The sequence below is a fragment of the Hemibagrus wyckioides genome, linkage group LG07, assembly GCF_019097595.1.
Source record: "Hemibagrus wyckioides isolate EC202008001 linkage group LG07, SWU_Hwy_1.0, whole genome shotgun sequence".
NCBI classification, from domain to species: Eukaryota; Metazoa; Chordata; class Actinopteri; order Siluriformes; family Bagridae; genus Hemibagrus; species Hemibagrus wyckioides.
Window position 1 is genome coordinate 30,780,861 of NC_080716.1, and position 27,974 is coordinate 30,808,834.

The 27,974-nt window shown below is 40.5% G+C and overlaps 1 protein-coding gene across 1 annotated transcript; it reads right to left on the reverse strand.

Moving 5' to 3' along the window:
• LOC131356611 (carcinoembryonic antigen-related cell adhesion molecule 5-like) lies at positions 1-27,884 on the reverse strand. Its single transcript, XM_058395745.1, has 8 exons — positions 27,623-27,884; positions 26,393-26,662; positions 3,287-3,562; positions 2,867-3,142; positions 1,900-2,235; positions 1,304-1,579; positions 855-971; positions 1-585 (listed from the first exon to the last, which is right to left on the reverse strand). The coding sequence occupies exons 1-8, from the start codon at positions 27,741-27,743 to the stop codon at positions 536-538; spliced, it is 1,722 nt and encodes a 573-aa protein (XP_058251728.1). The 5' UTR covers positions 27,744-27,884; the 3' UTR covers positions 1-535.
• Positions 27,885-27,974: the final 90 nt, after the last annotated feature.

Genomic DNA, 27,974 nt, shown 5'->3' on the forward strand with positions numbered 1-27,974 from the left:
ACATTTCATTCATAAATCTCCTCAAACAACTACAATTAAAGTTCACACAGCTGAAAAGTCACACAAATCTAACATCAGTGTCTAACTGAGATGTCTACTCCTTGGTCTATAAATAGAACAAAATCTCTCCAAAAACGTCTACTCCTCATTATTTAACTCGAGAAAATCTCATAGAGAAATAAAATAAAACACAGCAGTACAAATACAGTAGAAGTAGAACTAATACTGAGAAAACACAAAACACAATATTAGTTCAGCACCATATTTCAGATGACCGTCAATAAACTTGTTTTTATATTGCATACAAAGCTGGATGTAGGGCTTATTGAACACTACACACATGATCACTTTCACCTCATGAGGAGGTTTACAGGCTTTAGCTAAACAAATCCATTCAGAACAGTGAGGGTGTCTAAGATGCTGAGAAAATAACAGCAGGACATTAAAATGAGAAATCAGAATTATTTTAAAATCCACACAAAACCATAAAGAACAAGAAATTCTGAATTATTTTTCCAGTAAATATATCCTCTTTTTATAGATGAACGTTGACTGCATTCTCAATTCTCTCTTCATCAGTGTGAGCTGTTAAAGAAATTTAAAAAGTCATTTCTTTCATATCAAAATTTATTCCATGTAATTATAGCACGAAAAAAAAAAACTGCATTTGATATTGTCCTAAACACAGTTTAAATGGTGTTTTTAATTTTAATTTAAGAACAAATGTAGATTTTTGCTTTTAAAATAAGAAGAGTGCTTTCTACATTTCCTCAGGTGAAGATGTTTTTCTCACAATAATTAAAGTCATGATGCTCGTTATGTGAAGTGTCGAGACGTACTGAAAGAGTTCTTACCTCGAGCTCTGTAACATATGAGCAGCAGAATGATGGTCACCAGCAGATACGGAGAGACCGTCACCACACTACAGATCAGCATGAGCACTGAGAATGGAGCTTCTACACCTGATGGACCTGAAGCAGAATAAAATAATAATCATGCTGAACTGTTTGAATTATTATACATGACCCTGAGTAGCACACAAGAGTAATCAACATAAACAGAGGTATTCAAAACGTTCCTTCACATCTCTTATTGATTATTTATTGGTAACTGTGAATTTGTATTCAGCCTGGAAGGAAACACAGGTATCCTTACTCAGAATTATAGAAATTGCAGGTAATGTATTGAGGGAGGAAAACTGTTGTCTTTGTCAGATTGAACAATTCTTCCCAGTTGGAATTTTAAATAATCTGAAACATTTCCCCTTTTCCTTTAACATTAAACACACTCCATGAAGACTCACCATGCACTGTGATGTGGACAGGATTACTGTTTCCTCCAGATTCAGACTCACACCAGTAAACTCCAGTGTAGGATGTGGAGAGGAAGCTGATGTTACATGTAGATCCTGTAACTGATCCCCAGTGTGAACAATCTAACACTCTCTCACTGTGTGTGTATCGTCTCACTGTCCATCCAGTAGAGTTACTCTGGTCCTCACAGCTCAGTGAGAGAGAGTCATTAGTAAAGTGTTGAGTTCTGCTGGGATTGATGATCAGAGAGACTGGAGGAGATTCACCTTAAACATAGAAAAGTAGCCATGTGAATAAATAAAAAACTAAATTAGGACATGCACAATAATAAGCAGAACACAGGATAATTAATGTATTGATTTTGAAAGTTTTTATTTTCTTGTATGGTACCAAGAAAAATGACCCAATAACAAGAGCTGGAGAAATCACAAAATAAAGGGGAACACAAGGAACATCATAACAGTAATTATCTACCAGCATTTAGTACTCTGACATGTACTTATGAATAAATAAATGCTGCATTAATCTGATCTTACATTCACACTTTTCTATTCTACACTTCAACACAACAGTTAATTTTCCTCACCAGTGATCCATAGTGGCTGTGGATTGCTGTACTGTGAGTGAAGGGCTGGTTCTCCTCTCTCTCCTCTGCACATATAAACTCCTGTGTGATTAAGAGCAGCAGGACTGAGAGTGTATTTGCCTCCAGATCCTCTGCTGCTGTCTGAGAGGAGCTCCACATACACGCTATAGCCACCATTATTATTTATTCCAGTTAAGCCGTCTCTGTAGGGAACAACTGTGTACCAGCTGAATGTCCAGTCTGTAGAGGAGTCTGTAACCTCACAGCTTAGAGTCACTGACTCTCCTTCAGTCAGCCAGCTCTGTGGAGATACACTCAGTACTGCCGGTGGTCTCTCTGTTGCACAGGAAATACAAACAATGTCTTTTCTAGATGTATTTAATACCCAGTAAGAAGCTTTTCATGAATGTCTAACTGCACATTTTCATGTCTCCAGAAATCCTCACACACTCCCCTGATACAGTCAGTGTAACTAGAATCTGTCAGCAGTCACGATATCTTACAGAAACACTACAATTTTACACAGACCTGTTTAACTACAAAAGACCAACTAAGAACTAAGAATTAAAAATACTAATTATTCTGAGTTACTGTACTTTCTATCCATTTATTGTTGAGGAATGTCTGCAAAAGCAGTTCTTGTTCTCACTTACATTATAGCAGCTATAAACAGTCATATCATCAATAACATATTTTTCTCACTCCTTTAATGAATCAATAAATTCGTTGTTTGTTTGTTTTTGTTTATTAAATAAAATGTTTTTAAAATGTTGCAGTGGATGTCACCAGCCACAAAAGATAAATTCTTGTATATACTATATGTGTTTTAGGATTACTGTGAACATAAAAATAGCAGGAAATAACAATATATTATAAAGCAATATTTACAATTATTACAATATAATTAAGCAATATTATAACACCTCTAACAAACGTAATCAGAGTAGAGGAAAAAGTCATGGCATACCTCTCACTGTAATCTTGACAGGATCACTGAACTCTGTGAAGTAGTAGTAGTTGTTGTTTATCCTGTTTGCCCGACACCGGAACTCTGTTTCTCCTGCATTATCCACTGTCACTTTAAGTGTGTTCTCTTGTTCACTGCTCAGATTCTGTAACTGATTATTTCTGTACCAGAGAAACTTCCATCCAGTCTCCTGCTGCAGCTCACAGCTCAGAGTGACGGTGTCTCCAGTGTAGACGGAGCTCTGAGGATTCACTCTCACAGTCGCTTTGGGTTTTGCTGTTGATCCCAAATGAAAAATTATTTGTACAGAAAATAAACTATCAAAATAATTTGTACAAATTTCCAGGAGTTTCAGCTGAAATGAAAAATCATAATTACAATTACACTGTAATCAAAGTAGAGGAAAAAATCATGACATACCTCTCACTGTAATCTTGACAGGATCACTGAACTCTGTGAAGTAGTAGTAGTTGTTGTTTATCCTGTTTGCCCGACACCGGTACTCTGTTTCTCCTGCATTATCGACTGTCACATTAAGTGTGTTCTCTTGTTCACTGTTCAGATTCTGTAACTGATTATTTTTGTACCACTGAAACTTCCATCCAGTCTCCTGCTGCAGCTCACAGCTCAGAGTGACGGTGTCTCCAGTGTAGACGGAGCTCTGAGGATTCACTCTCACAGTCGCTTTGGGTTTTCCTGTTGGTATGAAATGAAAAATTATTTGTACAGAAAATAAACAACTATAAAAAAAATTGTTTCCAGCTGAAATGAAAAATTATAATTATAATTACAGCATAGTGCAGGTTTCCTGTACCATTTCATGTATATATATATATATATTTTTTTCATTACAGTTGTTTTTAACCATTAACACTTCATAACTATTTGTGAAAATAATTTCTTACATGTCTCACACATTCACTCCTGGTGTTGGAGGTACTGTATATTGTGTATTTATTTTTTTCTTTTAACAAAGTTTAAGTAATAAAACACTCTGTCTAACACTGTTATAGACTTCCTGTTTCCACCCTGTAGTACAGATTATTTTTAACAGCATGTGCCAATGATTACAGTTTAATTATTTAATGAATGAGTGTAATGTTCATACATTTATATTTACAGTTACTGTTGTGAAATGTCTGCAAAACGAGTTAGTTCCTGTTTTTGTCACATTATGGGGCTGGAGGCAGATACAAGTGTAGAAGTTCATTTATTTACAGAGAAAAAATAAACTATAAAAATGTGACACAGAAACAAAGCAAAAACAAACACTAGATCAGGGATGTGGAAGAATAAACACACATGGATAATATCAGTATTTTCTGTCCCCATAACATCCAATTATGGAATTGTAGATATGTGTTATATAAGAGCAAATATTTATTTTACCAAAGTAAATGCACCTTTTAGATAAAACTGGAAATATCTTATGATTAAACATAAACTTTAAATGATGGAAACTGTATGACAGTGTTATCAAAACAATCCCACAATCTAGTTCAAATGCCATACAATTTATATCATAATAATGAACATGCTCTCACTAGCCCAAATTTTCACAATACCATAATTATGAAGGCCTATGTCAAAGAGCTATAACCTTTATGAAACAACAGATGATTTATTGTGATGTAGATTTGCCTGTACACTTAGAGAAGATTCACATTACTGGTTATTTCCTAAATTTAGAGAAAAAAAAGTGATTGTTGGCATTATTGTAAAAGATGACATATCAGTCAGTGCAATTATTATTCTTTTAAAACTTTTTAACTTTTTTGGGTTGTTTTTTTTTTTTTACACAGGAACAGATTTCTTAGATTTCTTTAGATTTTTTTAATTTCACAACAAAAGACAGTACATTGTAGACAAACAAAACAACAAATAAGAACAAATGATGAGAAGACAAGACTTAAGTTACCCATGTACAGTGTGTGTGTTTGTTTGCATAAGCACACCGGGGTAATGGGTGGAGGGGTTGTTTTTGGAAAAGAGAAAGGAGAGAGCAAAGAGGGAGGACACAGGAAGAGAAAAAAAACATAATAATAATAATAATAATAATAACAACAACAACAACAACAACAACAACAAAAGGAAGGAAGGAGAGCAAGAAGGAGAAAAGAATACAGGAAGAAGGGAAAAAAGAAAATAAAGGAAAAAAAATAAATAAATATAAGAAAATAAAGAAAAGGACAAATATATAACTCAAAAATGCACGGCCCTCACCTTATTGTAATAATAAAGTTGGGGAGGGGGGTCGTTTATTCAAGGGGGCTCCAGGGTGGTCCAGCTAGGTATGGTCTACCTTTTTTTTTTTCTTCGGTTTAGCCTGACCAACATTCTCCCGCTCTGAGTCGCTCTCAACCCCTACAGGTGAGGGCTGGCCCATCACTTGTTACCCTCCTAAACCACTCCCCAACCCTAAGGAGGGAGCTTGTTTATCTGGGCAAAACAGTCGACAAAATGCAGTTGTGGCCAAAACTGAAACCCCTCCTGTTCCAATAATAAATTAAAAAAACAAACAAACAAAACAAAAAAACCCTTTTGTTTGGATGATAGTGACAGGTGATACTAATGGTAGATTGATAGGTAAGTATAAATAAATAAATAAATAAATAAATAAATAAATAAATAAATAAATTTGTTTTTAGGAATTTCCAGGTGTGTGTGTGGGGATGTACGTGGCTTTTGTATGGTATGTAGCAGTTATTTGTTATGTGTTCTGTAAGAAGATTAATCTAGTGACTGATATGTGATACGTTTTTAGTTTTCCAGTTAAGAAGAACGATTTTGTTTGTGATAGTTAGAGAAATGTTTAGTGGGTTTCTGTATTTAACTGGGAGATAGTCGCCTTCTGAGATGTTTCCGAGCAAACAGAGAGATGGGGATGTGGGGATTCTGCAGCTCAGGATGGTGGAGAGTTTCTCTGTTACCTCTACCCAGAGGGAGTGAACTGGTTTACATGCCCAAGTGGAGTGGAAGTAATTGTCTATGGTACCTGAGGTGCACTGTGAACAGGTGTCTGTGTCGGTTAAACCCATTTTAAACATTTTACTTTGGGTGACATGGATTCTGTGGATAGTCTTGTATTGTATGAGTTGTAAATTTGTGTTGCTGGTCATAGAGAATATATTGTTAGACATTTCTGTCCAAAAGTCGGAGTTGGGGGAGAAAGTAAGATCTTTTTCCCATTTTGCCATTGGGATTGTTGTCATAGTGCCTTTATTGGATGTTATTTTATAGAGTTTAGATAGTAGTTTCTTTGAGCTTGTAATGTTCATAATCTCATCAGTTAATTTGGAAGGCTGTAGTGGGATATTAGTTATATTAATTTTTAATTTAATTATGGATTTGAGTTGCTGGTATTGGAGGAACTGTTCTCCCCCAACTCCATACTTCTCCATTAGTGTCTTAAATGATAGAAATTGGTTATTCTCAAATAGGTGGTGAAGGTGGGTGATTCCTTTATGCTGCCATGTTGGAAAGTGAACTGGGGTATTGTGTAGTTGAAAGTCAGGATTGTGCCAGATGGGGGTGTATCTATATTGTGTTAATGTTAATTTGGTAATCTTGGGATCTTTCCACCATGCTGTCAGAGTTGATGAAATAGTAATATTCTTGAAATAGTTCATTTTTTTATTGATTACAGCATGAAAGTGAGATCAGTGACTGAAATACATTTACATTGATTTTGTTCTCGGTCTATCCATGAGTTGGTGAAATTATTCTTTTGAATCCATTTGACAATGTTAAATGTTTCCTTTAGTGAATTGTAGGGGTCCTGTAAATGTAATAATATGTCATCTACATAAACACTTATTTTATGTTGTAAATTTGTATCCTGAATTCCTTTCATTTTGATGTTTTCTCGTATGGCTGCTGCTAGTGGTTCTATAAAGATGGCAAATAAGGACAGGGAGAATGGGCATCCTTGTCTGGTTCCCCAGTGAACTGTGAAACTCTGTGAGGTATTCTGGTGGCTAGTGTTTTGGTAATTATTTTTAAGTCTGTATTGATGAGGGAAAGGGGTCGGTAGCTGGAAGGGTGGGTTGGGTCCTTATTGGGTTTTAGTAGCCATAACAGCTGTCATAAGTGTCATAAGTCATAAGTGTCATAACAGTTGTATTCATGAGTGCTGGTGTTGTTGAGGTAGCTTTAATTTCTGTAACTACTCTGTGATAAAAACTGTTTATTTACTTGTGATAAAAACTGTTTATAGAATTCTGCTGGAAATCCGCCGGGTCCAGGTGATTTGTTATTGGGCATTTTATTTAGTGCTTTATGGAGTTCATGTTCTTGGGATAGTGAAGGCAGTTTACGGTTGTTTAGAAAGAGGTCTATATCTGACTGATTTACATTGTGATCAGAGGAGTATAGGTCACTGTAGAAGTTTTGAAAAACAGCATTAATATCCTGTGAATTGTGGACCATTTCACCTGTAGAGTTTATTATGGATGGAATAATTGCTATCTTTTTTATGTTGTAGTTGATTTGCTAGATATTTACCTGTTCTGTTGCTAGACTGGAACTGTTCATATTTAAGTTGTTGAATGATCGTTTTGGTTTTTCTGTGTATAATACTCTCATATTGCATTTTATAATAGTTTAACTCGTTCTGTGTTTGTTCACTGGGATTATTTGAGTATGAGTTTGTTCATTCTTTAACAAATCTTTCAAATCTTTTGCTCTAAAGTGGTTTCCTGTTTTTGTTGCTGTTTTTTCTTGTATGATGAGTAGGATATTATTTTACCTCTTAGAACTGCTTTGCCTGTTTCCCATAGTACTGATGGTGTGATATCAGGAGAGTCGTTCATCTCCAGAAAGGATGCCCACTCTTCCTTAATGAGATGATCAAATTCAATGTCTTGAAGTAGTGATGAACTGAAATGCCATCTTGTGCAGGGTTTAATATGAGCGTGGATGTTTAGTGTGATGGATATGGGGGCATGGTCACTGATTATGATTAATGATGAATTATGGTCAGTTACATGTTGGGTGAATGAGTTGCTAATGAGGAAAAGATCAATTTGGGAAAAAGTCTGATGGAGTGGGGAACAGTAAGTGTATTCTCTAGATGTGGGGTTATTTATTCTCCAACTGTCATTGAGTCCATGGTGATACATATATTGTTTTATTATTTCAGAAGAGTGCCAATTTCTTGTGTTATCAGAGGAACTTGAGCGGTTGATTTTGGGGTTTATAACAGTGTTGAAGTCACGAGCATTGATGATGTTTGTTGAGTCACATAATAGAGAAAATAGATTATGAAAAACAGATGGATTCTCATTGCTTGGGCCATATATGTTAAAAAATGTAAGCATTGTATGATTAATTGATGCATTAATGATAATAAATCTTCCTTCTAGATCAATAATAGATGTATTGTGGACCAGTGGTATATTTTTATTTATTAAGATTGACACACCTCGTTGTTTACTTCTGTATGTTGTTGAGAATATTTTATTATATTGCTTAAATGTTAAGTTTTGCAGGTCTGAGTTTGTCAAATGTGTTTCCTGTAAGAAGTATATCAGCTTTAAGCTTAGTTAGGTGATTGATGACTTTAAATCTTTTTGTCTGGGTTCTGAAACCACACACATTCCACAATACTACTTTAAGGTGTTGTGTTATTGGTTGTTAAAAGTAAAATGTCTTAATCTAAACGATGGAACGTTATACCTGCCTATGTGTGTGTTTAATACATGTACTGAAGCTGAGGGAATAGAAAGAAAGAAGGAGGGAAGCAGGAGGAATGTAGCGAATAAGGAAAACATGGGCTTAAAAACATTGGTTGATGTGTGTGTGTGTGTGTGTGCGCTGTAGTTGAAACATAACAGTGTAAAAAGAAAAACGTGGTGTACGGGGATTAGAACAGTAACACATAGAAACAAACAAATACACATACAAACATGTTTTGAGAAAACGAGGGAGACATTAATGCAGAAAGAGGTTGTACGGTGCGTTGTGCAGAACAGATTTCTGAAAATGAAATAAACTTCTATATTTTTCAAAAGAATTATGTAAATACTTTTCATCTTTGAAATTAATGCAGAAGAGGAATCCCTTGATTCTTTATAACCTGGTGGAGGAGATTAACCAGGTTAAGATCTTAGCTATGTGTTCTTTTTTTAATTTTGTCCTTAAAACTTTACATTATTTATTTATTTATTTATTTATTTATTTATTTATTTATTTATTCATATTATTTTAGATTTTGTATGTATCGTGGTGTGTGAGTGTGTATAGGTGTGTATGTTAGTCACGTGGTGTGTGTATAGGTGTGTATGTTAGTCACGTGGTGTGTGTGTGTGTGTATAGGTGTGTATGTTAGTCACATGGTGTGTGTATAGGTGTGTATGTTAGTCACGTGGTGTGTGTGTGTGTATAGGTGTGTATGTTAGTAACGTGGTGTGTGAGTGTGTATAGGTGTGTATGTTAGTCACGTGGTGTGTGTGTGTGTGTATAGGTGTGTATGTTAGTCACATGGTGTGTATAGGTGTGTATGTTAGTCACGTGGTGTGTGTGTGTGTGTATAGGTGTGTATGTTAGTAACGTGGTGTGTGAGTGTGTATAGGTGTGTATGTTAGTCACGTGGTGTGTGAGTGTGTGTATAGGTGTGTATGTTAGTCACGTGGTGTGTGTATAGGTGTGTATGTTAGTCACGTGGTGTGTGTGTGTGTGTATAGGTGTGTATGTTAGTAACGTGGTGTGTGAGTGTGTGTATAGGTGTGTATGTTAGTAACGTGGTGTGTGTGTGTGTGTATAGGTGTGTATGTTAGTCACGTGGTGTGTGAGTGTGTATAGGTGTGTATGTTAGTCACGTGGTGTGTGAGTGTGTGTATAGGTGTGTGTTAGTCACATGGTGTGTGAGTGTGTGTATAGGTGTGTATGTTAGTCACATGGTGTGTGTATAGGTGTGTATGTTAGTCACGTGGTGTGTGTGTATAGGTGTGTATGTTAGTAACGTGGTGGGTGAGTGTGTATAGGTGTGTATGTTAGTCAGGTGGTGTGTGAGTGTGTGTATAGGTGTGTATGTTAGTCACGTGGTGTGTGAGTGTGTGTATAGGTGTGTATGTTTGTCAAGTGATGTGTGAGTGTGTATAGGTGTGTATGTTAGTCACGTGGTGTGTGAGTGTGTATAGGTGTGTATGTTAGTCACGTGGTGTGTGAGTGTGTATAGGTGTGTATGTTAGTCATGTGGTGTGTGAGTGTGTATAGGTGTGTATGTTAGTCACATGGTGTGTGAGTGTGTATAGGTGTGTATGTTAGTCACGTGGTGTGTGAGTGTGTATAGGTGTGTATGTTAGTCATGTGGTGTGTGAGTGTGTATAGGTGTGTATGTTAGTCACATGGTGTGTGAGTGTGTGTATAGGTGTGTATGTTAGTCACGTGGTGTGTGAGTGTGTATAGGTGTGTATGTTAGTCACGTGGTGTGTGAGTGTGTATAGGTGTGTATGTTAGTCACGTGGTGTGTGTGTGTGTGTATAGGTGTGTATGTTAGTCACGTGGTGTGTGAGTGTGTATAGGTGTGTATGTTAGTCACGTGGTGTGTGAGTGTGTGTATAGGTGTGTATGTTAGTCACGTGGTGTGTGAGTGTGTGTATAGGTGTGTATGTTAGTCACGTGGTGTGTGTGTGTATAGATGTGTATGTTTGTCACGTGGTGTGTGAGTGTGTATAGGTGTGTATGTTAGTCACGTGGTGTGTGAGTGTGTATAGGTGTGTATGTTAGTCACGTGGTGTGAGTGTGTATAGGTGTGTATGTTAGTCAAGTGGTGTGTGAGTGTGTGTATAGGTGTGTATGTTAGTCACGTGGTGTGTGAGTGTGTGTATAGGTGTGTATGTTAGTCACGTGGTGTGTGTGTGTATAGGTGTGTATGTTTGTCACGTGGTGTGTGAGTGTGTGAATAGGTGTGTATGTTAGTCACGTGGTGTGTGTGTGTGTATAGATGTGTATGTTTGTCACGTGGTGTGTGAATGTGTATAGGTGTGTATGTTAGTCACGTGGTGTGTGTGTGTATAGATGTGTATGTTTGTCACGTGGTGTGTGAATGTGTATAGGTGTGTATGTTAGTCACGTGGTGTGTGTGTGTATAGGTGTGTATGTTAGTCACGTGGTGTGTGTGTGTATAGATGTGTATGTTTGTCACGTGGTGTGTGAGTGTGTATAGGTGTGTATGTTAGTCACGTGGTGTGTGAGTGTGTGTATAGGTGTGTATGTTAGTCACGTGGTGTGTGAGTGTGTGTATAGGTGTGTATGTTAGTCACGTGGTGTGTGAGTGTGTATAGGTGTGTATGTTAGTCAAGTGGTGTGTGAGTGTGTGTATAGGTGTGTATGTTAGTCACGTGGTGTGTGAGTGTGTAGAGGTGTGTATGTTAGTCACGTGGTGTGTGAGTGTGTGTATAGGTGTGTATGTTAGTCACGTGGTGTGTGAGTGTGTATAGGTGTGTATGTTAGTCAAGTGGTGTGTGAGTGTGTGTATAGGTGTGTATGTTAGGCACGTGGTGTGTGTGTGTATAGGTGTGTATGTTAGTCGAGTGGTGTGTGTGTGTGTGTGTGTATAGGTGTGTATGTTTGTCACGTGGTGTGTGAGTGTGTGTATAGGTGTGTATGTTAGTCACGTGGTGTGTGTGTGTATAGATGTGTATGTTAGTCACGTGGTGTGTGAGTGTGTGTGTATAGGTGTGTATGTTAGTCAGGTGGTGTGTGTGAGTGTGTGTATAGGTGTGTATGTTAGTCACGTGGTGTGTGTGTGTATAGGTGTGTATATTAGTCACGTGGTGTGTGAGTGTGTATAGGTGTGTATGTTTGTCACGTGATGTGTGAGTGTGTATAGGTGTGTATGTTAGTCACGTGGTGTGTGTGTGTATAGATGTGTATGTTTGTCAAGTGATGTGTGAGTGTGTATAGGTGTGTATGTTAGTCACGTGGTGTGTGAGTGTGTATAGGTGTGTATGTTAGTCACGTGGTGTGTGAGTGTGTATAGGTGTGTATGTTAGTCATGTGGTGTGTGAGTGTGTATAGGTGTGTATGTTAGTCACATGGTGTGTGAGTGTGTATAGGTGTGTATGTTAGTCACATGGTGTGTGTATAGGTGTGTATGTTAGTCACGTGGTGTGTGAGTGTGTATAGGTGTGTATGTTAGTCACGTGGTGTGTGTGTGTGTGTATAGGTGTGTATGTTAGTCACGTGGTGTGTGAGTGTGTATAGGTGTGTATGTTAGTCACGTGGTGTGTGAGTGTGTGTATAGGTGTGTATGTTAGTCACGTGGTGTGTGAGTGTGTGTATAGGTGTGTATGTTAGTCACGTGGTGTGTGTGTGTATAGATGTGTATGTTTGTCACGTGGTGTGTGAGTGTGTATAGGTGTGTATGTTAGTCACGTGGTGTGTGAGTGTGTGTATAGGTGTGTATGTTAGTCACGTGGTGTGTGTGTGTGTGTATAGGTGTGTATGTTAGTCACGTGGTGTGTGAGTGTGTATAGGTGTGTATGTTACTCACGTGGTGTGTGAGTGTGTGTATAGGTGTGTATGTTAGTCACGTGGTGTGTGAGTGTGTGTATAGGTGTGTATGTTAGTCACGTGGTGTGTGTGTGTATAGATGTGTATGTTTGTCACGTGGTGTGTGAGTGTGTATAGGTGTGTATGTTAGTCACGTGGTGTGTGAGTGTGTATAGGTGTGTATGTTAGTCACGTGGTGTGTGAGTGTGTATAGGTGTGTATGTTAGTCACGTGGTGTGTGAGTGTGTGTATAGGTGTGTATGTTAGTCACGTGGTGTGTGTGTGTATAGGTGTGTATGTTTGTCACGTGGTGTGTGAGTGTGTGAATAGGTGTGTATGTTAGTCACGTGGTGTGTGTGTGTATAGATGTGTATGTTTGTCACGTGGTGTGTGAATGTGTATAGGTGTGTATGTTAGTCACGTGGTGTGTGTGTGTATAGATGTGTATGTTTGTCACGTGGTGTGTGAATGTGTATAGGTGTGTATGTTAGTGACGTGGTGTGTGAGTGTGTATAGGTGTGTATGTTAGTCAAGTGGTGTGTGAGTGTGTGTATAGGTGTGTATGTTAGTCACGTGGTGTGTGAGTGTGTGTATAGGTGTGTATGTTAGTCACGTGGTGTGTGTGTGTATAGGTGTGTATGTTAGTCACGTGGTGTGTGTGTGTATAGATGTGTATGTTTGTCACGTGGTGTGTGAGTGTGTATAGGTGTGTATGTTAGTCACGTGGTGTGTGAGTGTGTGTATAGGTGTGTATGTTAGTCACGTGGTGTGTGAGTGTGTGTATAGGTGTGTATGTTAGTCACGTGGTGTGTGAGTGTGTGTATAGGTGTGTATGTTAGTCACGTGGTGTGTGTGTGTGTGTATAGGTGTGTATGTTAGTCACGTGGTGTGTGAGTGTGTATAGGTGTGTATGTTACTCACGTGGTGTGTGAGTGTGTGTATAGGTGTGTATGTTAGTCACGTGGTGTGTGAGTGTGTGTATAGGTGTGTATGTTAGTCACGTGGTGTGTGTGTGTATAGATGTGTATGTTTGTCACGTGGTGTGTGAGTGTGTATAGGTGTGTATGTTAGTCACGTGGTGTGTGAGTGTGTATAGGTGTGTATGTTAGTCACGTGGTGTGTGAGTGTGTATAGGTGTGTATGTTAGTCACGTGGTGTGTGAGTGTGTGTATAGGTGTGTATGTTAGTCACGTGGTGTGTGTGTGTATAGGTGTGTATGTTTGTCACGTGGTGTGTGAGTGTGTGAATAGGTGTGTATGTTAGTCACGTGGTGTGTGTGTGTATAGATGTGTATGTTTGTCACGTGGTGTGTGAATGTGTATAGGTGTGTATGTTAGTCACGTGGTGTGTGTGTGTATAGATGTGTATGTTTGTCACGTGGTGTGTGAATGTGTATAGGTGTGTATGTTAGTCACGTGGTGTGTGAGTGTGTATAGGTGTGTATGTTAGTCAAGTGGTGTGTGAGTGTGTGTATAGGTGTGTATGTTAGTCACGTGGTGTGTGAGTGTGTGTATAGGTGTGTATGTTAGTCACGTGGTGTGTGTGTGTATAGGTGTGTATGTTAGTCACGTGGTGTGTGTGTGTATAGATGTGTATGTTTGTCACGTGGTGTGTGAGTGTGTATAGGTGTGTATGTTAGTCACGTGGTGTGTGAGTGTGTGTATAGGTGTGTATGTTAGTCACGTGGTGTGTGAGTGTGTGTATAGGTGTGTATGTTAGTCACGTGGTGTGTGAGTGTGTATAGGTGTGTATGTTAGTCAAGTGGTGTGTGAGTGTGTGTATAGGTGTGTATGTTAGTCACGTGGTGTGTGAGTGTGTATAGGTGTGTATGTTAGTCACGTGGTGTGTGTGTGTGTGTGTGTATAGGTGTGTATGTTAGTCACGTGGTGTGTGAGTGTGTGTATAGGTGTGTATGTTAGTCACGTGGTGTGTGAGTGTGTATAGGTGTGTATGTTAGTCACGTGGTGTGTGAGTGTGTGTGTATAGGTGTGTATGTTAGTCAGGTGGTGTGTGTGAGTGTGTGTATAGGTGTGTATGTTAGTCACGTGGTGTGTGAGTGTGTATAGGTGTGTATATTAGTCACGTGGTGTGTGAGTGTGTATAGGTGTGTATGTTTGTCACGTGATGTGTGAGTGTGTATAGGTGTGTATGTTAGTCACGTGGTGTGTGTGTGTATAGATGTGTATGTTTGTCAAGTGATGTGTGAGTGTGTATAGGTGTGTATGTTAGTCACGTGGTGTGTGAGTGTGTATAGGTGTGTATGTTAGTCACGTGGTGTGTGAGTGTGTATAGGTGTGTATGTTAGTCATGTGGTGTGTGAGTGTGTATAGGTGTGTATGTTAGTCACATGGTGTGTGAGTGTGTATAGGTGTGTATGTTAGTCAAGTGGTGTGTGTATAGGTGTGTATGTTAGTCACGTGGTGTGTGAGTGTGTATAGGTGTGTATGTTAGTCACGTGGTGTGTGAGTGTGTGTATAGGTGTGTATGTTAGTCACGTGGTGTGTGAGTGTGTATAGGTGTGTATGTTAGTGATGTGGTGTGTGAGTGTGTGTATAGGTGTGTATGTTAGTCACGTGGTGTGTGAGTGTGTGTATAGGTGTGTATGTTAGTCACGTGGTGTGTGAGTGTGTATAGGTGTGTATGTTTGTCACGTGGTGTGTGAGTGTGTATAGGTGTGTATGTTAGTCACGTGGTGTGTGAGTGTGTGTATAGGTGTGTATGTTAGTCACGTGGTGTGTGTGTGTGTGTATAGGTGTGTATGTTAGTCACGTGGTGTGTGAGTGTGTATAGGTGTGTATGTTAGTCACGTGGTGTGTGAGTGTGTGTATAGGTGTGTATGTTAGTCACGTGGTGTGTGAGTGTGTGTATAGGTGTGTATGTTAGTCACGTGGTGTGTGTGTGTATAGGTGTGTATGTTTGTCACGTGGTGTGTGAGTGTGTATAGGTGTGTATGTTAGTCACGTGGTGTGTGAGTGTGTATAGGTGTGTATGTTAGTCACGTGGTGTGTGAGTGTGTATAGGTGTGTATGTTAGTCACGTGGTGTGTGAGTGTGTGTATAGGTGTGTATGTTAGTCACGTGGTGTGTGAGTGTGTATAGGTGTGTATGTTAGTCACGTGGTGTGTGAGTGTGTGTATAGGTGTGTATGTTAGTCACGTGGTGTGTGTGTGTATAGATGTGTATGTTTGTCACGTGGTGTGTGAGTGTGTATAGGTGTGTATGTTAGTCACGTGGTGTGTGTGTGTGTATAGGTGTGTATGTTAGTCACGTGGTGTGTGAGTGTGTGTATAGGTGTGTATGTTAGTCACGTGGTGTGTGAGTGTGTATAGGTGTGTATGTTAGTCACGTGGTGTGTGAGTGTGTGTATAGGTGTGTATGTTAGTCACGTGGTGTGTGAGTGTGTGTATAGGTGTGTATGTTAGTCACGTGGTGTGTGTGTGTATAGGTGTGTATGTTAGTCACGTGGTGTGTGTGTGTATAGATGTGTATGTTTGTCACGTGGTGTGTGAGTGTGTATAGGTGTGTATGTTAGTCACGTGGTGTGTGAGTGTGTATAGGTGTGTATGTTAGTCACGTGGTGTGTGAGTGTGTGTATAGGTGTGTATGTTAGTCACGTGGTGTGTGTGTGTATAGGTGTGTATGTTTGTCACGTGGTGTGTGAGTGTGTGAATAGGTGTGTATGTTAGTCACGTGGTGTGTGTGTGTATAGATGTGTATGTTTGTCACGTGGTGTGTGAATGTGTATAGGTGTGTATGTTAGTCACGTGGTGTGTGTGTGTATAGATGTGTATGTTTGTCACGTGGTGTGTGAATGTGTATAGGTGTGTATGTTAGTCACGTGGTGTGTGAGTGTGTATAGGTGTGTATGTTAGTCAAGTGGTGTGTGAGTGTGTGTATAGGTGTGTATGTTAGTCACGTGGTGTGTGAGTGTGTGTATAGGTGTGTATGTTAGTCACGTGGTGTGTGTGTGTATAGGTGTGTATGTTAGTCACGTGGTGTGTGTGTGTATAGATGTGTATGTTAGTCACGTGGTGTGTGAGTGTGTATAGGTGTGTATGTTAGTCACGTGGTGTGTGAGTGTGTGTATAGGTGTGTATGTTAGTCACGTGGTGTGTGAGTGTGTGTATAGGTGTGTATGTTAGTCACGTGGTGTGTGAGTGTGTGTATAGGTGTGTATGTTAGTCACGTGGTGTGTGTGTGTGTGTATAGGTGTGTATGTTAGTCACGTGGTGTGTGAGTGTGTATAGGTGTGTATGTTAGTCACGTGGTGTGTGAGTGTGTGTATAGGTGTGTATGTTAGTCACGTGGTGTGTGAGTGTGTGTATAGGTGTGTATGTTAGTCACGTGGTGTGTGAGTGTGTATAGGTGTGTATGTTAGTCACGTGGTGTGTGAGTGTGTATAGGTGTGTATGTTAGTCACGTGGTGTGTGAGTGTGTGTATAGGTGTGTATGTTAGTCACGTGGTGTGTGAGTGTGTATAGGTGTGTATGTTAGTCACGTGGTGTGTGAGTGTGTGTATAGGTGTGTATGTTAGTCACGTGGTGTGTGAGTGTGTATAGGTGTGTATGTTAGTCACGTGGTGTGTGAGTGTGTGTATAGGTGTGTATGTTAGTCACGTGGTGTGTGTGTGTATAGATGTGTATGTTTGTCACGTGGTGTGTGAGTGTGTATAGGTGTGTATGTTAGTCACGTGGTGTGTGAGTGTGTATAGGTGTGTATGTTAGTCACGTGGTGTGTGAGTGTGTATAGGTGTGTATGTTAGTCACGTGGTGTGTGAGTGTGTATAGGTGTGTATGTTAGTCACGTGGTGTGTGAGTGTGTGTATAGGTGTGTATGTTAGTCACGTGGTGTGTGAGTGTGTGTATAGGTGTGTATGTTAGTCACGTGGTGTGTGAGTGTGTATAGGTGTGTATGTTAGTCACGTGGTGTGTGTGTGTGTGTATAGGTGTGTATGTTAGTCACGTGGTGTGTGAGTGTGTATAGGTGTGTATGTTAGTCACGTGGTGTGTGAGTGTGTGTATAGGTGTGTATGTTAGTCACGTGGTGTGTGAGTGTGTGTATAGGTGTGTATGTTAGTCACGTGGTGTGTGAGTGTGTATAGGTGTGTATGTTAGTCAAGTGGTGTGTGAGTGTGTGTATAGGTGTGTATGTTAGGCACGTGGTGTGTGTGTGTATAGGTGTGTATGTTAGTCGAGTGGTGTGTGTGTGTGTGTGTGTATAGGTGTGTATGTTTGTCACGTGGTGTGTGAGTGTGTGTATAGGTGTGTATGTTAGTCACGTGGTGTGTGTGTGTATAGATGTGTATGTTAGTCACGTGGTGTGTGAGTGTGTGTGTATAGGTGTGTATGTTAGTCAGGTGGTGTGTGTGAGTGTGTGTATAGGTGTGTATGTTAGTCACGTGGTGTGTGAGTGTGTATAGGTGTGTATATTAGTCACGTGGTGTGTGAGTGTGTATAGGTGTGTATGTTTGTCACGTGATGTGTGAGTGTGTATAGGTGTGTATGTTAGTCACGTGGTGTGTGTGTGTATAGATGTGTATGTTTGTCAAGTGATGTGTGAGTGTGTATAGGTGTGTATGTTAGTCACGTGGTGTGTGAGTGTGTATAGGTGTGTATGTTAGTCACGTGGTGTGTGAGTGTGTATAGGTGTGTATGTTAGTCATGTGGTGTGTGAGTGTGTATAGGTGTGTATGTTAGTCACATGGTGTGTGAGTGTGTATAGGTGTGTATGTTAGTCACATGGTGTGTGTATAGGTGTGTATGTTAGTCACGTGGTGTGTGAGTGTGTATAGGTGTGTATGTTAGTCACGTGGTGTGTGTGTGTGTGTATAGGTGTGTATGTTAGTCACGTGGTGTGTGAGTGTGTATAGGTGTGTATGTTAGTCACGTGGTGTGTGAGTGTGTGTATAGGTGTGTATGTTAGTCACGTGGTGTGTGAGTGTGTGTATAGGTGTGTATGTTAGTCACGTGGTGTGTGTGTGTATAGATGTGTATGTTTGTCACGTGGTGTGTGAGTGTGTATAGGTGTGTATGTTAGTCACGTGGTGTGTGAGTGTGTGTATAGGTGTGTATGTTAGTCACGTGGTGTGTGTGTGTGTGTATAGGTGTGTATGTTAGTCACGTGGTGTGTGAGTGTGTATAGGTGTGTATGTTAGTCACGTGGTGTGTGAGTGTGTGTATAGGTGTGTATGTTAGTCACGTGGTGTGTGAGTGTGTGTATAGGTGTGTATGTTAGTCACGTGGTGTGTGTGTGTATAGATGTGTATGTTTGTCACGTGGTGTGTGAGTGTGTATAGGTGTGTATGTTAGTCACGTGGTGTGTGAGTGTGTATAGGTGTGTATGTTAGTCACGTGGTGTGTGAGTGTGTATAGGTGTGTATGTTAGTCACGTGGTGTGTGAGTGTGTGTATAGGTGTGTATGTTAGTCACGTGGTGTGTGTGTGTATAGGTGTGTATGTTTGTCACGTGGTGTGTGAGTGTGTGAATAGGTGTGTATGTTAGTCACGTGGTGTGTGTGTGTATAGATGTGTATGTTTGTCACGTGGTGTGTGAATGTGTATAGGTGTGTATGTTAGTCACGTGGTGTGTGAGTGTGTATAGGTGTGTATGTTAGTCACGTGGTGTGTGAGTGTGTATAGGTGTGTATGTTAGTGACGTGGTGTGTGAGTGTGTATAGGTGTGTATGTTAGTCAAGTGGTGTGTGAGTGTGTGTATAGGTGTGTATGTTAGTCACGTGGTGTGTGAGTGTGTGTATAGGTGTGTATGTTAGTCACGTGGTGTGTGTGTGTATAGGTGTGTATGTTAGTCACGTGGTGTGTGTGTGTATAGATGTGTATGTTTGTCACGTGGTGTGTGAGTGTGTATAGGTGTGTATGTTAGTCACGTGGTGTGTGAGTGTGTGTATAGGTGTGTATGTTAGTCACGTGGTGTGTGAGTGTGTGTATAGGTGTGTATGTTAGTCACGTGGTGTGTGAGTGTGTGTATAGGTGTGTATGTTAGTCACGTGGTGTGTGTGTGTGTGTATAGGTGTGTATGTTAGTCACGTGGTGTGTGAGTGTGTATAGGTGTGTATGTTACTCACGTGGTGTGTGAGTGTGTGTATAGGTGTGTATGTTAGTCACGTGGTGTGTGAGTGTGTGTATAGGTGTGTATGTTAGTCACGTGGTGTGTGTGTGTATAGATGTGTATGTTTGTCACGTGGTGTGTGAGTGTGTATAGGTGTGTATGTTAGTCACGTGGTGTGTGAGTGTGTATAGGTGTGTATGTTAGTCACGTGGTGTGTGAGTGTGTATAGGTGTGTATGTTAGTCACGTGGTGTGTGAGTGTGTGTATAGGTGTGTATGTTAGTCACGTGGTGTGTGTGTGTATAGGTGTGTATGTTTGTCACGTGGTGTGTGAGTGTGTGAATAGGTGTGTATGTTAGTCACGTGGTGTGTGTGTGTATAGATGTGTATGTTTGTCACGTGGTGTGTGAATGTGTATAGGTGTGTATGTTAGTCACGTGGTGTGTGTGTGTATAGATGTGTATGTTTGTCACGTGGTGTGTGAATGTGTATAGGTGTGTATGTTAGTCACGTGGTGTGTGAGTGTGTATAGGTGTGTATGTTAGTCAAGTGGTGTGTGAGTGTGTGTATAGGTGTGTATGTTAGTCACGTGGTGTGTGAGTGTGTGTATAGGTGTGTATGTTAGTCACGTGGTGTGTGTGTGTATAGGTGTGTATGTTAGTCACGTGGTGTGTGTGTGTATAGATGTGTATGTTTGTCACGTGGTGTGTGAGTGTGTATAGGTGTGTATGTTAGTCACGTGGTGTGTGAGTGTGTGTATAGGTGTGTATGTTAGTCACGTGGTGTGTGAGTGTGTGTATAGGTGTGTATGTTAGTCACGTGGTGTGTGAGTGTGTATAGGTGTGTATGTTAGTCAAGTGGTGTGTGAGTGTGTGTATAGGTGTGTATGTTAGTCACGTGGTGTGTGAGTGTGTATAGGTGTGTATGTTAGTCACGTGGTGTGTGAGTGTGTGTATAGGTGTGTATGTTAGTCACGTGGTGTGTGAGTGTGTATAGGTGTGTATGTTAGTCAAGTGGTGTGTGAGTGTGTGTATAGGTGTGTATGTTAGGCACGTGGTGTGTGTGTGTATAGGTGTGTATGTTAGTCGAGTGGTGTGTGTGTGTGTGTGTGTATAGGTGTGTATGTTTGTCACGTGGTGTGTGAGTGTGTATAGGTGTGTATGTTAGTCACGTGGTGTGTGTGTGTGTATAGGTGTGTATGTTAGTCACGTGGTGTGTGTGTGTGTGTGTATAGGTGTGTATGTTAGTCACGTGGTGTGTGTGAGTGTGTGTAGGTGTGTATGTTAGTCACGTGCTGTGTGAGTGTGTATAGGTGTGTATGTTAGTCACGTGGTGTGTGAGTGTGTGTATAGGTGTGTATGTTAGTCAGGTGGTGTGTGTGTGTATAGATGTGTATGTTTGTCACGTGGTGTGTGAGTGTGTGTATAGGTGTGTATGTTAGTCACGTGGTGTGTGTGTGTATAGATGTGTATGTTTGTCACGTGGTGTGTGAGTGTGTATAGGTGTGTATGTTAGTCACGTGGTGTGTGTGAGTGTGTGTATAGGTGTGTATGTTAGTCAGGTGGTGTGTGAGTGTGTGTATAGGTGTGTATGTTAGTCAGGTGGTGTGTGTGAGTGTGTGTATAGGTGTGTATGTTAGTCACGTGGTGTGTGAGTGTGTATAGGTGTGTATATTAGTCACGTGGTGTGTGAGTGTGTATAGGTGTGTATGTTTGTCACGTGATGTGTGAGTGTGTATAGGTGTGTATGTTAGTCACGTGGTGTGTGTGTGTATAGATGTGTATGTTTGTCACGTGGTGTGTGAGTGTGTGTATAGGTGTGTATGTTAGTGAAGTGGTGTGTGAGTGTGTGTATAGGTGTGTATGTTAGTCACGTGGTGTGTGAGTGTGTGTATAGGTGTGTATGTTAGTCACGTGGTGTGTGTGTGTATAGATGTGTATGTTTGTCACGTGGTGTGTGAGTGTGTGTATAGGTGTGTATGTTAGTGAAGTGGTGTGTGAGTGTGTATAGGTGTGTATGTTAGTCACGTGGTGTGTGTGTGTGTGTATAGGTGTGTATGTTAGTCACGTGGTGTGCGAGTGTGTGTATAGGTGTGTATGTTTGTCACGTGGTGTGAGTGTGTATGTTAGTCACGTGGTGTGTGAGTGTGTGAATACGTGTGTATGTTAGTCACGTGGTGTGAGTGTGTATGTTAGTCACGTGGTGTGTGAGTGTGTGTATAGGTGTGTATGTTAGTCACGTGGTGTGTGTGTGTATAGATGTGTATGTTAGTCACGTGGTGTGTGAGTGTGTGTATAGGTGTGTATGTTAGTCACGTGGTGTGTGAGTGTGTATAGGTGTGTATGTTAGTCACGTGGTGTGTGAGTGTGTATAGGTGTGTATGTTAGTCACGTGGTGTGTGTGTGTGTATAGGTGTGTATGTTAGTCAGGTGGTGTGTGAGTGTGTGTATAGGTGTGTATGTTAGTCACGTGGTGTGTGAGTGTGTATAGGTGTGTATGTTAGTCACATGGTGTGTGTGTGTATAGGTGTGTATGTTAGTCAGGTGGTGTGTGAGTGTGTGTATAGGTGTGTATGTTAGTCACGTGGTGTGTGTGTGTGTGTATAGGTGTGTATGTTAGTCACGTGGTGTGTGAGTGTGTGTATAGGTGTGTATGTTAGTCACGTGGTGTGTGAGTGTGTGTATAGGTGTGTGTTAGTCACATGGTGTGTGAGTGTGTGTATAGGTGTGTATGTTAGTCACATGGTGTGTGTATAGGTGTGTATGTTAGTAACGTGGTGTGTGAGTGTGTATAGGTGTGTATGTTAGTCACGTGGTGTGTGAGTGTGTATAGGTGTGTATGTTACTCACGTGGTGTGTGAGTGTGTGTATAGGTGTGTATGTTAGTCACGTGGTGTGTGAGTGTGTGTGTATAGGTGTGTATGTTAGTCACGTGGTGTGTGAGTGTGTATAGGTGTGTATGTTTGTCAAGTGATGTGTGAGTGTGTATAGGTGTGTATGTTAGTCACGTGGTGTGTGAGTGTGTATAGGTGTGTATGTTAGTCACGTGGTGTGTGTATAGGTGTGTATGTTAGTCATGTGGTGTGTGAGTGTGTATAGGTGTGTATGTTAGTCACATGGTGTGTGAGTGTGTATAGGTGTGTATGTTAGTCACATGGTGTGTGTATAGGTGTGTATGTTAGTCACGTGGTGTGTGAGTGTGTATAGGTGTGTATGTTAGTCACGTGGTGTGTGAGTGTGTATAGGTGTGTATGTTAGTGAAGTGGTGTGTGAGTGTGTGTATAGGTGTGTATGTTAGTCACGTGGTGTGTGAGTGTATAGGTGTGTATGTTAGTCACGTCGTGTGTGAGTGTGTATAGGTGTGTATGTTAGTCACGTGGTGTGTGTGTGTGTGTGTATAGGTGTGTATGTTTGTCACGTGGTGTGTGAGTGTGTGTATAGGTGTGTATGTTAGTCACGTGGTGTGTGAGTGTGTATAGGTGTGTATGTTAGTCACGTGGTGTGTGTGTGTGTATAGGTGTGTATGTTAGTCAGGTGGTGTGTGAGTGTGTGTATAGGTGTGTATGTTAGTCAGGTGGTGTGTGAGTGTGTGTATAGGTGTGTATGTTAGTCACGTGGTGTGTGTGTGTGTGTATAGGTGTGTATGTTAGTCACGTGGTGTGTGAGTGTGTGTATAGGTGTGTATGTTAGTCACGTGGTGTGTGAGTGTGTGTATAGGTGTGTATGTTAGTCACGTGGTGTGTGAGTGTATAGGTGTGTATGTTAGTCACGTCGTGTGTGAGTGTGTATAGGTGTGTATGTTAGTCACGTGGTGTGTGTGTGTATAGATGTGTATGTTTGTCACGTGGTGTGTGAGTGTGTATAGGTGTGTATGTTAGTCACGTGGTGTGTGTGTGTATAGATGTGTATGTTTGTCACGTGGTGTGTGAGTGTGTATAGGTGTGCATGTTAGTCACGTGGTGTGTGAGTGTGTATAGGTGTGTATGTTAGTCAAGTGGTGTGTGAGTGTGTGTATAGGTGTGTATGTTAGTAACGTGGTGTGTGTGTGTGTGTATAGGTGTGTATGTTAGTCACGTGGTGTGTGAGTGTGTATAGGTGTGTATGTTAGTCACGTGGTGTGTGAGTGTGTGTATAGGTGTGTGTTAGTCACATGGTGTGTGAGTGTGTGTATAGGTGTGTATGTTAGTCACATGGTGTGTGTATAGGTGTGTATGTTAGTCACGTGGTGTGTGTGTGTGTATAGGTGTGTATGTTAGTAACGTGGTGGGTGAGTGTGTATAGGTGTGTATGTTAGTCAGGTGGTGTGTGAGTGTGTGTATAGGTGTGTATGTTAGTCACGTGGTGTGTGAGTGTGTGTATAGGTGTGTATGTTTGTCAAGTGATGTGTGAGTGTGTATAGGTGTGTATGTTAGTCACGTGGTGTGTGAGTGTGTATAGGTGTGTATGTTAGTCACGTGGTGTGTGAGTGTGTATAGGTGTGTATGTTAGTCATGTGGTGTGTGAGTGTGTATAGGTGTGTATGTTAGTCACATGGTGTGTGAGTGTGTATAGGTGTGTATGTTAGTCACGTGGTGTGTGAGTGTGTATAGGTGTGTATGTTAGTCACGTGGTGTGTGAGTGTGTGTATAGGTGTGTATGTTAGTCACGTGGTGTGTGTGTGTGTGTATAGGTGTGTATGTTAGTCACGTGGTGTGTGAGTGTGTATAGGTGTGTATGTTAGTCACGTGGTGTGTGAGTGTGTGTATAGGTGTGTATGTTAGTCACGTGGTGTGTGAGTGTGTGTATAGGTGTGTATGTTAGTCACGTGGTGTGTGTGTGTATAGATGTGTATGTTTGTCACGTGGTGTGTGAGTGTGTATAGGTGTGTATGTTAGTCACGTGGTGTGTGAGTGTGTATAGGTGTGTATGTTAGTCACGTGGTGTGTGAGTGTGTATAGGTGTGTATGTTAGTCAAGTGGTGTGTGAGTGTGTATAGGTGTGTATGTTAGTCACGTGGTGTGTGAGTGTGTGTATAGGTGTGTATGTTAGTCACGTGGTGTGTGAGTGTGTGTATAGGTGTGTATGTTAGTCACGTGGTGTGTGTGTGTATAGATGTGTATGTTTGTCACGTGGTGTGTGAGTGTGTATAGGTGTGTATGTTAGTCACGTGGTGTGTGAGTGTGTATAGGTGTGTATGTTAGTCACGTGGTGTGTGAGTGTGTATAGGTGTGTATGTTAGTCAAGTGGTGTGTGAGTGTGTGTATAGGTGTGTATGTTAGTCACGTGGTGTGTGAGTGTGTGTATAGGTGTGTATGTTAGTCACGTGGTGTGTGTGTGTATAGGTGTGTATGTTTGTCACGTGGTGTGTGAGTGTGTGTATAGATGTGTATGTTTGTCACGTGGTGTGTGAGTGTGTATAGGTGTGTATGTTAGTCACGTGGTGTGTGAGTGTGTGTATAGGTGTGTATGTTAGTCACGTGGTGTGTGAGTGTGTGTATAGGTGTGTATGTTAGTCACGTGGTGTGTGAGTGAGTATAGGTGTGTATGTTAGTCAAGTGGTGTGTGAGTGTGTGTATAGGTGTGTATGTTAGTCACGTGGTGTGTGAGTGTGTATAGGTGTGTATGTTAGTCACGTGGTGTGTGAGTGTGTGTATAGGTGTGTATGTTAGTCACGTGGTGTGTGAGTGTGTATAGGTGTGTATGTTAGTCAAGTGGTGTGTGAGTGTGTGTATAGGTGTGTATGTTAGTCACGTGGTGTGTGAGTGTGTATAGGTGTGTATGTTAGTCACGTGGTGTGTGAGTGTGTATAGGTGTGTATGTTAGTCATGTGGTGTGTGAGTGTGTATAGGTGTGTATGTTAGTCACATGGTGTGTGAGTGTGTATAGGTGTGTATGTTAGTCACATGGTGTGTGTATAGGTGTGTATGTTAGTCACGTGGTGTGTGAGTGTGTATAGGTGTGTATGTTAGTCACGTGGTGTGTGTGTGTGTGTATAGGTGTGTATGTTAGTCACGTGGTGTGTGAGTGTGTATAGGTGTGTATGTTAGTCACGTGGTGTGTGAGTGTATAGATGTGTATGTTTGTCACGTGGTGTGTGAGTGTGTATAGGTGTGTATGTTAGTCACGTGGTGTGTGAGTGTGTATAGGTGTGTATGTTAGTCACGTGGTGTGTGAGTGTGTGTATAGGTGTGTATGTTAGTCACGTGGTGTGTGAGTGTGTGTATAGGTGTGTATGTTAGTCACGTGGTGTGTGAGTGTGTGTATAGGTGTGTATGTTAATTCCTCTACACTCTGGTGGCAAAATTCAGGATTAAACATTCGGGTCTAGATTAAAATCATTCGGGGCTCGAGCTCTAGAGACACCCCTGGATGGGCCCTAGAGATGCCCCTGGCTGGGCCCTAGAGACGCCCCTGGATGGGCCCTAGAGACGCCCCTGGCTGGGCCCTAGAGATGCCCCTGGCTGGGCCCCTGAGTAAGTTAACCTTCAATTGCTCACTTGTATAAACTGAGATGAGTTGAGATGAGTAAGTTGCTCTGGATAAGGGCCTCTGCCAAATGTAACGCTTGTCTCTTCCCAGCACTGGGTTTATATTTTGACGCCATCTTTTTAATTTTTATATTTTTATGAGTTCAATAATAAAGTTAAATATATGTGTGAGTTTGTCCTCTGGTAGTCTGGTGGAGAAATGTTCCAAATATCAATGAGAATTCTCTCTTACATTATACATTACATGTTTTATCACCAGATTCTTTTTTACTCACTCTTATAATGAATAAATATAAAAATGCAGCTTGTTATGTTACAATAAAAAGGCAAAATATAAACTCCACTGTCCTGATAATTTTAAATGTTGGAAATACGTTTAAATACTTTTGAACATGTATTTCAAGATAATCTTGAACATTCTGGAAAAACAAGGAAGTGCAATAATTAAGCAATATTTTTTCTTACCCCTTCTGTGACAAAAAGAGGAAAAAATCATGACATACCTCTCACTGTAATCTTAACAGGATCACTGACGTCTGTGTAGTAGGAGCGAGTCTCACCGTAGTCGAAGTTCAGCCTAGATGCACGACACTGGTACTCTGTTTCTCCTGCATTATTGACTGTCATATTAAGTATTTCTGCTTGTAACTGATTATTTTTGTACCACTGAAACTCCCATCCAGTCCCCTGCTGCAACTCACAGCTCAGAGTGACGGTGTCTCCAGTGTAGACGGAGCTCTGAGGATTCACTCTCACAGTCGGTTTGGGTTTTGCTGTTGGTATGAAATGATGAAGGAGTCAGAGCTGCTTTTCACTTTACAACATAAGCAGTAGATTCACTGTGTCTAACAGATGCTTTGTGTCTAAAACAAACATTTATATTTAACATTTGATACCAGATGTTACAGTTGTATGTTTTCTTACACGGCTGGTATTCAGTTTATTTTCTATGGAACAAAGTTCATGATTAGATTGAAGTGTTTTGTGTTTTTTAGATTTTATTTCATGTATTCTCACCACCATCTGAACATAGGTATTTGCAATTTCTTAAAAATGATCAAAATCATGATTCATATAGTAAAACCATGACAGAGAACTTTTTCATTCTCCTTAAAGACACAGAAGAGACACACAGCTGAGGGTTTGTTATTTATCTCCATTTAGAGGATCACTTCACATGACAGTTCAGATATTTGAAAGTTTATTCTATCTGACTTTTGGCTTTTTAAAAAATGTAAGTAATTCTATTAGTATGCTAGTTAATGAATGTATATGAAGCAGACTAGAAAAATTCATTAGAAATTTCTACAACTGGATGCTCCTGTGCATCACATCATCATTAAAACAGGGGAGTGCTTTCACATTTTATAATATTTTACAAGTTATAAAATATTTAAATGACTTAATTCAAAGACATTAATAGAAATATAGCCAACAGAACAGAAGTGAATCAGGGATCAGTTCCACAGTGGTGTTTGTGTGAACAGACATCAGTCAAGTGAGGAGAAGATAATGAGGTGTGTATTTAAATGCTGTGAGGGATTTCTACCTCAGGTGATGAGAAAGAGACTGATGTGGATGATGCTGATCATCAATATCTCTCAAAATTACTGAATTTTCATTTAAAAAAAACCTTATAATTTCAAGGCAACAAATTGTCTTCTAGGAAAATCTGAACTCTAAAATATAATGTTAACATATTATATAAGAAATAAAAACACTCACAGACTCACCTGATACAGTCAGTTTAACAGCATCACTGATCTCTGAGCTCTGAGAGTCTCTCCCCTTTATACTGCAGGTGTAGGTACCACTGTCAGAGACTTTAACAGACCGGATTCTGAACACCTGCATTGTGTAGGGTTTCCCTCCTCCCTCTGAGACTACTTTATTATTTCTCTTCCAGCTGTAAGTCCCCTGAGTGTCTCCTCCTCCCTGTATGTCACATCTGAGAGTAACAATCTCTCCAATGAACACATGTGTATCAGGCGTTATGGACACAGCTTTAGGACTCCCTATAAAACATTCTGTTGTTAATAAACCTTACATAAAGTCATTCCCAAGTCTACACTACTAATATCATCT